This window comes from Phocoena phocoena, chromosome 2 (assembly GCF_963924675.1).
Source record: "Phocoena phocoena chromosome 2, mPhoPho1.1, whole genome shotgun sequence".
NCBI lineage: Eukaryota > Metazoa > Chordata > Mammalia > Artiodactyla > Phocoenidae > Phocoena > Phocoena phocoena.
Window position 1 is genome coordinate 154,243,327 of NC_089220.1, and position 15,615 is coordinate 154,258,941.

At 40.9% G+C, this 15,615-nt stretch overlaps 1 protein-coding gene across 1 annotated transcript in view; it reads left to right on the forward strand.

Moving 5' to 3' along the window:
- Nucleotides 1-14,602, forward strand: part of TAF3 (TATA-box binding protein associated factor 3) — a 158,418-nt gene extending 143,816 nt beyond the window's left edge. The window contains exons 5-7 of the mRNA XM_065872440.1: nucleotides 10,363-10,618; nucleotides 13,568-13,674; nucleotides 14,488-14,602. Of these exons, the coding sequence (XP_065728512.1) occupies nucleotides 10,363-10,618; nucleotides 13,568-13,674; nucleotides 14,488-14,602 (478 nt within the window). The remainder of the gene's footprint in view (nucleotides 1-10,362; nucleotides 10,619-13,567; nucleotides 13,675-14,487) is intronic.
- Nucleotides 14,603-15,615: the final 1,013 nt, after the last annotated feature.

Sequence of the window (15,615 nt, forward strand, 5' to 3'; positions counted from 1 at the left end):
ATGCCGTGGAGCGGCTGGGCCCGTGAGCCATGGCCGCTGAGCCTGCGCGTCCGGAGCCTGTGCTCCGCAACGGGAGAGGCCACAACAGTGAGAGGCCCGCGTATAGCAAAAAAAAAAAAAGTGAAGTTTCATCAGTGTTGAATGTTCAGTTTCATTTGGTTTTGCTTTTTGCTACTAAATGTACCCTTTCTTTGCTGGAGAGAAGCAGAAGCTTTTCTAAAATCACAAAATCTTTTAGAAGTGCTGACTCCAGGGAATTTGGTTTTTGAAAAGAACCCTGACAGTTCTCTAGACAACACCCTCATGGTTTTACATTTTTTAAAAGTTGTTTTGCATTTGAAAAATACTAATTTTAATTATATACATAGTAAAACTGGGTCGAAGGAGATACACTTGTGCAAATGGTAAATTTGAATCAGGTGTTGGTTCTTCTCTCAGGAACGTAGATGTAAACAATCATAATAGAGGTAGAAAGTGTTCAAGTCTATAAGAGATACATCTCAGATGATACAGAAGTTCAAGGTGATTGCTTCCAGCAAGGAAGGATCAGAAAAGACTTGGGTGGAGCAGAGTCTGAGGAGGTCCAAAGTGCTGACCTCCTAAAGTCACCTGAAATAATTCTGTGTGTGTGGTTGTGTCACCAACAAGATATGCATTGAGGTTCCTTCCTTTCCATTTATTTTTGACTTGTAGGCAATTTTATAAATTTAATTTTCTGAATATGTAAGACATTTACTTGCCCCCAAAGTTGAAACTATGTAATATGTTCAGAGATGTCTTGCTTTCCGCCCTTTCCCTCTACCTTTATCCTCCTCGACCTATAGCTTACCATCTTTATTTCTTTTCTTAAATTATCCTTTTGTATATCTGTTTGCAAAAATGAAGAAGTATGCGTTATTTATTATTTATCTAAGTATTCATGCCCTTTTAGGGTATTTTACAGAGTTTGAACATTTGACAATAGAAGTCTAATCATTTGGGTATCTTCTTTGGAAATGAAGATTCTACAGTGGCTATATTTTCCTCTAATTACTTCATGCAATCTGTTTCATTTTTCAAATAGGTCATGCCTGAATTAAAAGACAAAATGTTTGCTACTTGGTATGTACTTGGGCTATGACAAGATAAGATGATGTAAATATTCAAGAGGCAAGCCATGAGCTTGAGGAATTAAATCCATTTACAGTTATGTGCTAATTATATGAATGCTGAAAGTCGAGCTGTGAGGATCAAGAAGAATAAGGATAATGATTGATTTGAAGAATCAACATAGCACTGATTCTCATAATTGTCTTTGTTATTTGTTCCTTTTGATCACATGTGAAATATGAAAATGACTGTGTTACACTTTGGCATTTTAAGTACCGATGCTCTAAAATATAATTTCTCCTAAATTCTGAATTTTTGTTTATGTACCTAAATGCGACAAATTAAATACTTGGTATATTAATTTTATATTCCCACATATAACAAATGACCCCAAAACTTAGCAGCTAAAGCAATAAACGTGCTACTTCCTAGTTTCCCGTGGGTCAGGAATTCGGGTGGTCCTGACTCCAGTCTCCGTCAGGCTGCTGCCCAGGGCTTCAGTCACTGGAAGGCCTCACCAGGGCTGGAGAATGCACTGCGGGCTCACACATGGCTATTGGCAGGAGGCCTCAGTTACTGGTCACATGGGTCTCATCCTAAGGCAGCTGCAGTGTCCTCATGACTTAGCTTCTGAGTTCCGCAGAGCAACTGATCCAAAAGAGAGCAAGGCAGAAGCTGCAGTGTCTCTTATGACCTAGCTCGGATGTCACACACAGTTGTTTTCATGATATCCTGTTAGCTGTCCAAGTCAGAGCCCACCCAGGCTGCGAGGACACTCCACCAGGGTGGGAGGAGGCTGCCGGACATGCTTGGGCTTAGTATTTCCGGGACTTTTACAAGAAAAGTAAGAGAGCAAAACTGTGATGTTTTAGATAACCACAGACACAATGATCCGGTTTTATAGTAATATATAGTGAAATCTTGGTTTACAGTACAACATGGGAATCTGTTTCATGTGTATCTCAAAAGGTGCATGGTATTTCTGAGATTGATCAGAGTTCTAAATCTGAAGAAGAAAATCAAGTTGTGGCTTGAATGTGTGTGTGTGTGTGTGTGTGTGTGTGTACGTATATATATATTTTTTTAATCAAAGTGGGTTTTCTCCCAGACATCAAAGAACTTCCCTGTTGAGAAGTTTATATAACATTCATGGAGGTGCTTACAGTAGTCTTTACCTATGGCATCGTTTTGTCACCATTTAAAAATGGCTGTTGGCTTTTGAGGCAAGTAAGTGAGCCACGTGAGGGAACTTTGACGGAACTTTTGAACTGGGCGCAGCTGAGTAGCCAGTCACACGGACTTTGATAACTTTGATGGCCGGCTTCACGGTGTTTGCACACAATCGCTGACTAATGAGGACCATTAAACTCCCCATGTAGACGTATCCAAATGGTGTTTGCCTCTAACCTCCGAGCCTCTGTGTGGCTGGAGAGGTGAGGACGGGCCCTTTGTTGACTTGTCAAGCTGTTGAGTTTGCATTACAGGCCAGGCAGCGCATGACCCACTCTATTTATTTCAGTGTTTTGTGCTGGGGAAACAGGTAAAGAAATCCTGCCAAAAATCCTCCTTCTGCATGTTTTTATGAATAACACCAGTGTTTATAGCAGCTAGAGCCCTCTGATCAAATCCTCCAAAAGATGTAATGTTAGCAGCATGGAGCCATTGTGGGACCCAGCTGTGGGCGGTGTTGGTTACTCTGAAGACATTGCTAATTCAACAGAGAACTCTGGAGGAGAGCTTACTATTGCAGTTAAAGAGGAGGGAAAGTGCCACTAACGGAAAGAAGTACAGAGAAAGTGCTGTTTAGAAGTAGGAAACAATAAAGATCGGTGGTGGAGGCCAATAGGAACCCAAAATTATTTTTACAATGATCATATTAGGTTGAGTAATGATAGCTTATCTCACAAGTGATGAGAAATTATATCATGTGATACTGTTTATGTATTTTTTCTGTAATGTTCAAAAGTAAAGAGATAATAAAAGAATTGTTCTCAAAACTGTGCCTCCAGTTACCACAAAAGCAACTGAGCAGCTAGAATCAAATAACTTTCAAACTCTGTGAATTTTCTGGTGAAATTCAAGAGAGTTGGGAAAGACAAGTCACTTTAGAGCCCATATAATACCAACCTAACCTCTTGGAAGCAGAAAATTAGGACGTGTTTTGTCTCATCAACACTGAGTTACCCACTTATATTTTTTTTCCTTTTGCTACTCAGAAAATTTGAATGAGAAATATAAGTATATAAATCAATACATAGCAAATTTAAAGGGGAAATTTAATTGAACTGGAGGAATATTTGGCACTTTGGAAGGATTACCTTTATTATGAGTTATTTTCATTAAAAGACCATTTCTCTGAGTTGAAAAATAAGATTTGTACAAGTAGGTATTTCTGAGATTTCAGGTACTGCCCCGTAAATTGATCAACAGTCTGTTTACATCCATTGGCTGCACTGCTAATGCTAAACCATCTTCATGGGCACCATTCACAGACCTTGTAGGAAAGGGAAAAATCTAAGAAGAATGGAGAATGAAACGGGATTGAGAACGAGTCAGGCAAGGCAAATAATATTCATTATGGGTTTGGTATAGCTTAAAACAACTTAAAAGCATTTCACATAAAATAATGAAACCTTCATGATGTGTTTGTATCTTGCATTGGTGTCGTGATCATTCTTGGTCTAAGAATGAGTACACAGATGAGGAATTAGAATCCATGTTGGCAAATAGAAATCTCAGTGGTCTTGGGACTCATTAAGTAGTATGGAAGGAAGGTGGGCAGGAAGGAAAGAATAGAGGAAACTGACCTATTTTTAAATATTTTAAACAGGCAAAAAATATTCAAAAGTAAAATAATTATTCTATAGGAGCATTCTTCCTGTAATATTAGGCATTAAACATATTAAAGTTGATGAATATGTATCAAGACACTGTGTCTAATACTGCAGATAATTCAAAGACAAGTAAGATAGTACATACCTTACTCCTAAGGAACATACCACCTAATGTGAGTGATAAAGACAGATATGCACACAGTTAGGATACAAAGCAGCCATGGATATTGTACATTTTTGAGAAGGCCCAAGACTGTTATTTCAAAGAAAATACCTGAGAGCGTTTGTTATAGATGATAAAATTCAGGCTTTTATGTGAAAGTTAGAATTTTGGAAAACATATCATTGCAAATTGACAGCTCAACAATTGAAGAAGTTTTTCATGAGATGATGGTAACACCAACAAATACGATTTTTTTAATATTATATAATGTATAAATATTTGAAAGATCTGCATAATTCAGTGAACCAATATTCCAGCTCACCAGTGCATGATGTTATAAAATCATGCATTGGTAAAATATCTATTCAAAGTGCCAGACAGATCAATGGACTTTAATATAACAGAGTATGAAAAGCTTATTGATATGGCTTTAGATTGCACATTGCAACTAACTTGTAGGAAACTGCCACTTCCTTTTCATTTAAAAAAATGCTACCTGTTAACGTGTAACGGGTTTGTTATTGTTATCTTTAAATGAACTCTCTAATTATTTTTAAATTTCTCAGTTTCAATTTTTAATATGGTAAGTATTGGCAGATATACTGCACATAAACAAAAGTTCTTTATGTTTCTCACTAATTTTTAGATTGTAAAGGGATCCTAGGACCAAAAACTTTGGGAATTGCTACTTTAGAATTTCTTTTAGTAAGGGTCCACTGGTGGCAAATTCTCAGATTTTGCTTGCCAGAAAATGTCTTTATTTCATCCTATTCCTTTTTTTTTTTTTTTTTTTTTTTTTTGCTGTACGAGGGCCTTTCACTGTTGTGGCCTCTCCTGTTGCGGAGCACAGGCTCCGGACGCGCAGGCTCAGCGGCCATGGCTCACAGGCCCAGCTGCTCCGCGGCATGTGGGGTCTTCCCGGACTGGGGCACGAATCTGTATCCCCTGCATTGGCAGGCGGACTCTCAACCACTGTGCCACCAGGGAAGCCCCTCATCCTATTCTTGAAAGATGATTTTGAAGACAAAATTTATTTGCCTTTAGCATATTGAAGATGTTATTCCACTGTCTTCTAGATTTTAGCATTGCTGTTGAGAAATCAGCTGTCACCTGTTTCCTCTTTGAAAGTAATTGTCCTTTTTTCCTTTGGGCTCTTTTCAGACTTTTCTCTTTGCCTGTGATATTTTATCTTTTCACTCTGATGTGTGTATGTATAGATTTCTTTTTATTTATCTTGCCTGGGATTTGTTGGGCTTCTTAAGTCTGTGGATTAGTATCTTTCATCAGTTCTGTAAAAGTCAGATATTCTATGTTAACATTTTACCTCAGTTTCATTCTCTTTCTAGAATTTAGATTAAACAGTACTAATTAGACCTTTTTATTGTATTTTCTTTGCCACTCCAGGCTACATTCTACATAATTTCTTCTGTTCTATTCAGTTTATACTTCTCCCATCCACTGAGTTTTAAATTTCAGTTACTGTACTTTCCATTTCTATAAGGTCTGTTTGGATCTTTTCAAATCTGCTAGATAACTCTGTGTAACCTCCTATTACTTACAGATAATTTCCAGTTTTGCCTTTTATTTTTTTAAACACTGTAAGCAGAGTTGTTTTGTAGTTGATAATTGTAGTACCTGCGGTCTTTATGGGTCTCTTTATACTGTCTGTTATTTCTTCTGGTTCTCCCTGTTGCAGCCTTGCTTCCTTATATGTTTATCTTTGATTCTGTGCTGCTTTTTTCCTTAAATAATTGTCTGTATTAATAATATGAAGCCTAGATTTTAAGTTACTTCCTTTCAAGATGATTAGTGCTGGGTACCTAGGTGCATTACAAGTCCAAATTACTTTAAATATGTTGTCCTGGACCACCAGAGTTGAGAATTCATGAGATCTGATTCATTCTTACCTAATTGGTATAGCCTGTTGGGAGTCCTTAATGTGGGGAGGGAGTTCTATTAGACTTTCCACTTTGACAGGTCCTGGGCTCTGAAACCTGTCCCCTGTATCAAAACCAAAGATCCAATTCGCCTTATACAAATGCCCTCAGAGTGAAACATCTGTGTTCTACTTAACTCTCTGGGTTCCTGCTTTTCCTTTAGTTTTGGTTCCAGCACCCTTATTTTATTTTATTTTATTGTTAATATCTTTATTGGAGTATAATTGCTTTACAATGTTATGTTAGTTTCCATTGTACAACAAAGTGAATCAGCTATAAGTATACATATATCCCCATATCTACTCCCTCTTGAGCTTCCCTTCCATTCTCCCTATCCCACCCCTCTAGGTGGTCACAAAGCATCGAGCTGATTTCCCGGTGCTATGCAGCAGCTTCCCACTAGCCATCCATTTTACATTTGGTAGTGTATATATGTCAGTGCTACTCTCTCACTTCGTCCCAGCTTCCCCTTCCCTGCCTGTGTCCTCAAGTCCATTCTATACATCTGCATCTTTATTCCTTCCCTGCCACTAGGTTCATCAGTACCATTTTTTCAGATTCCATATATGTGCATTAGCATACGCCAGCACCCATATTTTAAACCATTATGGGAAACTGCCTCCCAGAACAGTGTTTTTAAATTTTAGTCTGACCATAAGAATAAGGAGTTGCTTGCCCTATGGATATAAATGCCATAGTAATAACTTGGACCTCTCATCTTACATGTAAGGCAAACCTCACTCAGTAAGCACAGAGAGCAGAGTGTAGTTGTTAAGATCACGGGTTCTGAAATCAGGCTGCCTGGGTTTAAATCCTGGCTCTGTCTGTGAACTTGCGCAAGGTACTTAATCTCTGTGCCTTGGTTTCTTCCTCTACAAAAGGAAGATAATATCAGCACTTGTTACTTCATTTGGTTGTTATGAGGGTCAAGTGAGATAGGCAAGTAAACATTCAGCAGGTGCCGGCATGCACTTGGATTTCCAGCACTCACAACAGCTGGGAACTTGGTTACTACTGGATCAATATTCACTATGAATTACATTAAGCATCTATTGAGTGTCTCCTGGACAAACAGCCCATGTTAAATTCTCTTGGTCTTTGGCTACATTCGAGTTAGGAAGGTGATCACACTCACGTGAAACAAGTGGAGAGCAAGTAACAGCACTATTTATTTGCTTGTATAATGATGGAATTTTTGAAATACTGTTTTGTAGTCTTCTGATCAGAATAGCAAAGAATTGGTGCTTTGTAGGGGAGGTGTTTTTCTAAACAAGAACTTTGAGAAAGAGGCCCTGTGTGGATTGGTCATGACAATGCTGAGCATGACATGAGCAGTGGCCATGACACTTCACATTTGTACATAGTTCTTGACGTGTTCCTCCCTATTCAGGTTCTCACCATAGCCCTCACAGGCAGCTATCTTTATTTATACTTTGTTGATCAGAAAAGCAAGGTCTAGGAAGGTCAGTGTGGGATGGTAGGAAGAGGTAGGTCAATGCAGCCTATTTTAGAGAACAGCTCCGGATTCCTAATAAAGGTGAAACTTTATGTCTAGGAATATAGCCCAGGGAGATTCATCACCATATTTACAAGTTAACATGTCACATTTACAAGGTGATACATACAGTCAGTAGGGCAATGGGCAAAAACCCTTTGACTTATTCATACTATGGAATACTATATAGTAATTAAAATAATATATACCGATAAATCAAGAGCATAAAACTAAGTGGGCAACTAGTAAACAAATAAGTTCTAGGGATCTGATACACAGCATGGAGATGATAGTCAACAATACTGTATTAACAAATGTCAAGGTTGCAGGAGACTAGATCCAAACAATTCCCTTCAAAAAAAGAAATGATAATTACATGGTGTGATAAAGGTATTAGCTAAGGCCACTGCAGTAATCATTTTGCAGTTTACAAATGTGTCAAGCCAACACATTGTGCAAACTTACACAATGTTGATTATATCTCAGTTACAAAAAAAAACTAGGTGAGGAAAGCTAGTTGCAAACAATAAATATAGTGTGAATTGTTTATATACTTGAAACACATAAAACAGTGGTATGATATGCATTGTTTAAGGGTATCTGCAAAGGCAGAAAAAGTTCAAAGAACAAAAATTTAGAAACACAGCTCCCGGCTGGAGGACAGTGGTTCCTTCTGGAGGAGGGAGGGAGGGAGACCAGAAGCAAATATGTTTTCTCTAAACTTGAGATGATATCCTTTTTTCCCCTCAAATAAAGGCACTTTGTAAAAAGAAGAGTTTTAGGATGAAATAGACCTCGGTTCTAAGCCTGCCACCCATTTACCCAAATTCCTTTCTCTCTCTAATCCTGTTTCCTCATCTATAAAACGGGGTCACTATAACTTCTTTGAAGTTGTTGTGAGGACTAGATGAGGTGATGTGTGGAAAGCACCTAGCATAACATCAGCTGCCTAGAGGCGCAGAGTAACTAGTACTTTTATTTTTTTATTTTTTATTTTTTTTAACATCTTTATTGGAGTATAATTGCTTTACAATGGTATGTTAGTTTCTGCTTTATAACAAAGTGAATCAGCTATACATATACATATATCCCCATATCTCTTCCCTCTTGCATCTCCCTGCCTCCCACCCTCTCTATCCCACCCCTCCACGTGGTCACAGAGCACCGAGCTGATCTCCCGGTGCTATGTGGCTGCTTCCCACTAGCTATCTGTTTTACATTTGGTAGTGTATATATGTCAGTGCCACTCTCTCACTTTGTTGCAGCTTACGGTAACTTCCCCCTCCCCATATCCTCAAGTCTGTTCTCTAGTAGGTCTGCGTCTTTATTCCTATCTTGCCCCTAGTTTCTTCATGACCTTTTTTTTTTTTTAGATTCCATATATATGTGTCAGCATACGGTATTTGTTTTTCTCTTTCTGACTCTGTATGACAGACTCTAGGTCCATCCACCTCACTACAAATAACTCAATTTCGTTTCTTTTTATGGCTGAGTAATATTCCGTTGTATATATGTGCCACATCTTCTTTATCCATTCATCTGTCAGTGGGCACTTAGGTTGCTTCCATGTCCTGGCTATTGTAAATAGAGCTGCAGTGAACATTGTGGTACATGACTCTTTTTGAATTATGGTTTTCTCAGGGTATATGCCCAGTAGTGGGATTGCTGGGTCGTATGGTAGTTCTATTTTTAGTTTTTTAAGGAACCTCCATACTGTTCTCCATAGTGACTGTATCAATTTACATTCCCACCAACAGTGCAAGAGGGTTCCCTTTTCTCCACACCCTCTCCAGCATTTATTGTTTGTAGATTATTTGATGATGGCCATTCTGACTGGTGTGAGGTGATCCCTCATTGTAGTTTTGATTTGCATTTCTCTAATGATTAGTGATGTTGACCACCCTTTCATGTGTTTGTTGGCAATCTGTATATCTTCTTTGGAGAAATGTCTATTTAGGTCTTCTGCCCATTTTTGGATTGGGTTCTTTGTTTTTTTGATATTGAGCTGCATGAGCTGCTTATAAATTTTGGAGATTAATCCTTTGTCAGTTGCTTCATTTGCAAATATTTTCTCCCATTCTGAGGGTTGTCTTTTCGTCTTGTTTATGGGTTCCTTTGCTGTGCAAAAGCTTTTAAGTTTCATTAGGTCCCATTTGTTTATTTTTGGTTTTATTTCCATTTCTCTAGGAAGTGGGTCAAAAAGGATCTTGCTGTGATTTATGTCATAGAGTGTTCTGCCTGTGTTTTCCTCTAAGTTTGATAGTGTCTGGCCTTACATTCAGGTCTTTAATCCATTTTGAGTTTATTTTTGTGTGAGGTATTAGGGAGTGTTCTGATTTCATTCTTTTACATGTAGCTGTCCAGTTTTCCCAGCACCACTTATTGAAGAGGCTGTCTTTTCTCCATTGTATATTCTTGCCTCCTTTAACTTTTACTTTTAAACGACTTACCCCAGGTCACATGCCGGCCTGTGGAAGACGTAGGGTTTGAACTCAGATATCCTGGCTCTGAGCCTAGTTCTTCTTCCCCGGCATGGGTTCTGTGGGTAAGACAGTGTTAATGAAGAGACAGAGGAGCGCGCAGCTCTAATCACGACTTGGCGACCTCACCAGGGAAGGAGCTGGAGCCTCACCCCCCGCTGCCTGACATCTCGGCCAGCCGTGACCGAGCAAGTGGAGAAGCAGGTTGCGGAAGGGCCTTAACCCTGAGCTCCATCGCTCTCTGGACTCTCCAAAAAGTCTTTTGCTGCTAGAAGAACCAAGTGATTGTGCGATCATGTTTTCAGCTACCTGGCTTGACTCAACTATGTGTTTTGACTTTTCCTTTTCTCTCTTTTGTTGACAGTGTCATCAGCAAAGTGGTCCCAGCCCCCGAGGCTAAGCCGGCACCTTCTCTGAACAGACCCAAGACGCCGCCGCCCATGCCGGCCCCCGCCCCTGTCCCCGTGCACGTCAGCCCCGCCCCCGTGCCTTTGCCCCTTCTGGCCCCGGCCAGCACGCCCCTCACCGGGATGCCCGCTCCGGCCCCCGCAGCCTCGGGATCTGCCAGTTCTAAAGCCCCCGTCCGGAGTGTGGTCACGGAGACGGTCAGCACTTACGTGGTGCGCTACTTTCTATTTTTTGGAATATTTAAGAAACAGCCACTTAAGAGCTCACTCCTTCCTCATGAAAATGTTTTCAATTAAAAATGCAGTGTCAGATGAATCATTATTGAACTTCAGAGGCAATTCTTTATGACTGGAAAGGCATTTTCATTGCACTTTCAAGCTTTCAGCTGAAAAGTATTTTAGGATGTTTGCATATTTAGTCTCCATAAATAATGTCAGAGCATTGTTTTGGAAGATGACTATGTACCTACACAGCACAATCAGTGTATAAGTATAGAGGTGAGTAGTGATAGCTAAACCCCTCATTGACTTTCTTGATCAAGCAGTGATTCACTTAAGAGTATAATTTGTGTGATATACACACGTCTGATGGGCCAGCTGCTCTCTCTGGGCAGCAGCACTAATTATAGTAACTCATTGGCTAAGGTCCAGAACATACCAGGGCCTGCAGAGTGAATGGAAATGAACTTTTAGACACAGAGCTTCCTGAGTCCAAGCCTGTCTTCAGGTGGAAAAACTCACCTTGATGAATGAGTTCGCACGGTTGTCATGGAACCGTTTTTACATGTTCTCCCCATACTTACTTAGTACCAGATCTTACTCAAGCCCTGAATTCAATCAAGTAATAAAGCGCTTACATAAATATGTTCTTTGAGCTCTGTAGAGTGACACATAAACAGGCGACGAAAAGATATCAGGCACACAGAGGTCCTAGCTGAGCTGACACAGCCGAGATCACCAAGTATGTGGACTGAGATCTGTCAGCCTAGTGGCGGTTCGGGTCCTTCTGAATAGATGGGACTGGAGGGTGGCGGGGTCAGACTCCTGCTGTTGTTGTTATAAATCGTGCAAGTATTACATCTCTAAAGGCATTTGGGAAGGAAATTTCAATGAATCATTAAGTATTTGAGGCACTATAATGATACGAAGGATAAGAAGAAAATCTCAAAAATCTTCAGAGAGGATATAAAGACATGAAATATTAACAGGAAGAAAAATATTGGCCATTCAAGACAAAAATAGAAGACGTGATACAAAAATCTGTGATCGTCAAATCAGTCCATTCAAGGACCAGTTGCCACAGGTGTTTAATTGAGGCCGCATCACCCCAAGATGGGTTAATCGGGGAGGAGTTTACACTTAATCTCCTCGGCCTCCATTTCTTCAGGTGTAATTAGGGGGTTGATAGACTAGGTGGTCACTGATTTCTGATTCTCCAGTGGATTTCTGAGTTAACTCCCTGGCGATGGGTCAGATTTGCATAGACAACATGGATGAAAAGCGTTCTGTCTCCTCAGAGACACTTTGTAGACAGAAGACAAAATGTGTGAATTGAAGGAAAGACACAGGCTATACAGCAAAAGGGCTGATTTTGTCACTGCCCAATCTGTGACATTGGAACTGTCACTGACATTCCCTTAGCTCCAGTCTCCCCATTTCTAACCTAGCCAAGCGTTGTTTTAGGATGATGAAACCAAGTAAGACATTTGAAAGAACTTAGTAAACCGTGAAGGGCTGGGCGTTAGTTATTATGGGTGCTGTGGCAGATTTCTCATGTCACAGGGTCACGGCCTCCTAATTTCAAGAAAGGTCAGCCAGCAGCAGGACTGGCCATGCATGTCAGCTTCAGGGCCCAGGGCGCTGGGCCAGCCTTCGCCCCAGACACCTGGCACGTGCTAACTGGTGGTCTCTCCCCTTAAAACTAGAGAGGACCGAGTCAGGGCTGTAGCTGCCCACAGATTTGTTTAGGAAGCCTTCACATCAGCATCCTCTGCCTCTGTAGAGACTGTTTTGAGAATGGTCAGCCTTAAAATAGTGCATCAGTGGAATGAAATACCTCTGCCCCCCGTATACCCATCACACACACAGAAAGCCATCTCTCCTGCACATCTAGTCAGTGTTGTATTTTAAAGTACCAGAAGAGACTATAGCTTGCAAAATAAACTGAATGAAATTATATGCTGTGTGATTGGAAAAACTTTAGAAAATTATCATTCCTGGTTTTGAATGGCCGTCATAGAATTGTTTCTTCCAAATCGGTCTTGTTCATGTGGAACTTGAGGAAGTTGTTCAGTTAGGGATGCTTCTTATTTGGAACTGCTAAGTTAAGTAAAGCAAAGTTCAGAGCACAGCATTATTTGTTGCAAAATAACATGAAAATGTGTGGCTCTTTGGCCTCCCGTGCGTCCCTTATTTCATTTGCCCTTTAGTTGATTGTACTTTACTGAAAATGTCATAAAGGGAATGGAAAGTTACTTAGTAACAACTCTTTTATATCCTTGATCTTATCAGCTAGTTCAGGAGAAGGGTTTGGCTAATAAGTAATAAGGCGATACATGCACATTGGCCGTATTTATTAATTCCAGGCCTGTGAATGCGATGGAGGAAACAACATTGAGTTGAGCTCAATAGCTTTCAAAAATATTTGTCATTACTTCCATGAAAACCCTAGTCATTCAGGATGTGTGTGTTTACAGTATTTCTTTAGATAAAAGTGGCTGTAGGTCATATTGCTTACAGAAATGATTATAAAATGCTTTGTTTTTATGACTTACAAAAGAGAGTTTAAAATATTCATTAGAAATGTCTTGGGAGTTCCCTGGTGGCCTAGTGGTTAGGATTCTGGGCCTTCACTGCCGGGCCCTGGGTTCAATCCCTGGTCGGGAACTGGGATCCTGCAAGCCGAGGGCCAAAAAAAAGAAAAAGCAATGTCTTATCATTGAACACTTAGTAGCCATTTGCTTTTTCAGGTGATCCCAGGATAGTGATGACCATGATCACAGCTTTACTAAACTGTTAACTACTGGGTTTTTTGTTTCTGTTTTTAGTTTAATCTGTCTGTGTATTAGCTTCACAGTGTGAAGTAATGATCCTTATTGTGCCCTTTTTTGGATACTTCCTCCTCAAAGCATCTCTGTTTTGCTCCCTCCCCTGCAACCCCAGATCCGAGACGAATGGGGGAACCAGATCTGGATCTGTCCCGGCTGCAACAAGCCCGATGACGGGAGCCCCATGATTGGCTGTGATGATTGTGACGACTGGTACCACTGGTGAGTCCCCATCGTGGCCCTGGGGGGAGGGGCTCTGCACACGGGGTGTGGGGGTGCCTCTGGCCCGTCCTGGCTTTTCTTCCAGGGCAGTTCCTCTCCGGAGAGCAGTGTACGGAGCAGAATCACTGCCAAGAGAAAGGCGTTCGTGTGAATCGCAAAAATCACGAGTCTTTGGACTATCATTATTCAGCCTAAATTCCAGATGTGTTGCTTAGCTTATGTATCCTCCTGCTTTAACAAAGGAAAAGGAGCTAGAGGGGGTTCCCTTTCCTTTCTTGCCAGTCGTTTTCTGTAGCAGCTGCAGTGCTTGATGGCAACGCTAAGGGAACCCCCGTAAACGTGTCACACAGTGCAGAAGTGAAGGGACAGCTTGTGTGGTTTCTGTGCCTCTTCAGCGCCCCCCCAAAACCGAAGAAACACCATCGAAATGCATGCAAACAGCCTTCCCGTTTTATCTTGAAAATATCAGATATAAAAAGATAGGAGTCCACTTAGTCACGTGCTATATGATATCTCTGAGATAAAAACAAAGCCGTGGCTCAGAAGCATTAGACTGTTTCTGGCTGAAAGGATGAATGAGCTAATTAATTTCTCCAGCGGGGCCTGGAGAGGGGCTTTGTGTAAGGCGATCACCCACACGCCCAGCAGTAGCGCAGCATCCGTCAGAGCTATGTGACTTGGATTTCTGGTAAATACACCACAGACTTAGGCCATTATTTAATGACTTGAAATTCTTCAAAAACACAGGAAAAGAATGTGTGGATAAATAAAGCTTGTTTGTCTGAAGCCTTTTCTTCCTTGGTAACCATGCAGGCCCTGCGTCGGAATAATGGCTGCGCCCCCAGAAGAGATGGAGTGGTTCTGTCCCAAGTGTGCCAACAAAAAGAAGGATAAAAAGCACAAAAAGAGGAAGCACCGGGCACACTGACACCCCGGGGACCCCTGTCCTGACGCCTCGGGGGAGGTGCTGTGACCCCGCCTCCGTGTCACCTCCCACCACGTACCTGCAGGTTATGAACCTCGCAAGACTGAGGACAGAAACACACCACCCACAGGGATTTTCCTTCTGGAACACCCCGGCCCGGGGCCACATGGTCGTGACCGAAGGAAAGCTCACGTGGAGGCGGGCACCGGGGCCACCTTGCCTCCGTTTTCTATTACCAGTGACAAGTATTACTAATAAAAAGACCATAATCTTCCCTTTCGATTTTCTTGATTCTCTCCAGGGCCTTTTCCTTAAGGTGTTAGATGAGAAGTGGCTTGTGGCCTGCCTTGACCGTGACCGAGGGTGACGTTGGTAGTCTGTCTGCGCCTCCAGCCTCCTTCCCTCTCTAGTGAGATAATCATTATCACATAAAAGAAAACTCCAGGTGGAGTGTCGGTAAATATTTTTGTGATGAAAAATATATGAAGCTTCCCCTCCCTCCCTGTTTTTAGTACTAACATGTAAAATGTTCAGGCTTTTTGTGAAATACCTTATATTTTTTAAGAAAAAGGTTTCTATCATGTCCTGTTGGCTTTTGTGCAAATTATTTTTGTTGACTCTCACCTATTTTCTTTCTCTGTTGCCTCCCAACTCTGCCCATTTCTCTAAACTGCTGGTGTTCTTCTCACAGCTTATCCATTTCATCAACTTGTATAAAAACTCTTCGGACCAGGAGATCTCCCCTAATGTAAATAATAAATATTTATGAAGTAGTTATTTTAAAAAAATTTTTATCGTGTTTAATTCTGGCTTTCTCTGAAATCTGCTGTGATTTCAGCCATGTCTGTAATTACTGCTGTACATAAGCAAAGAAGGCTAGAAAAAAAGAGCCATGCGTAGTTCAAAGTTACCTACCTTGAGCTGAACCCATGCAGTACCCAAAACACTGGGGGAAAGGACCCGAGCAGTTGGAAGGAAAACAAGGCAATTTAAATCTGTGGCTTATGATTTGAAAT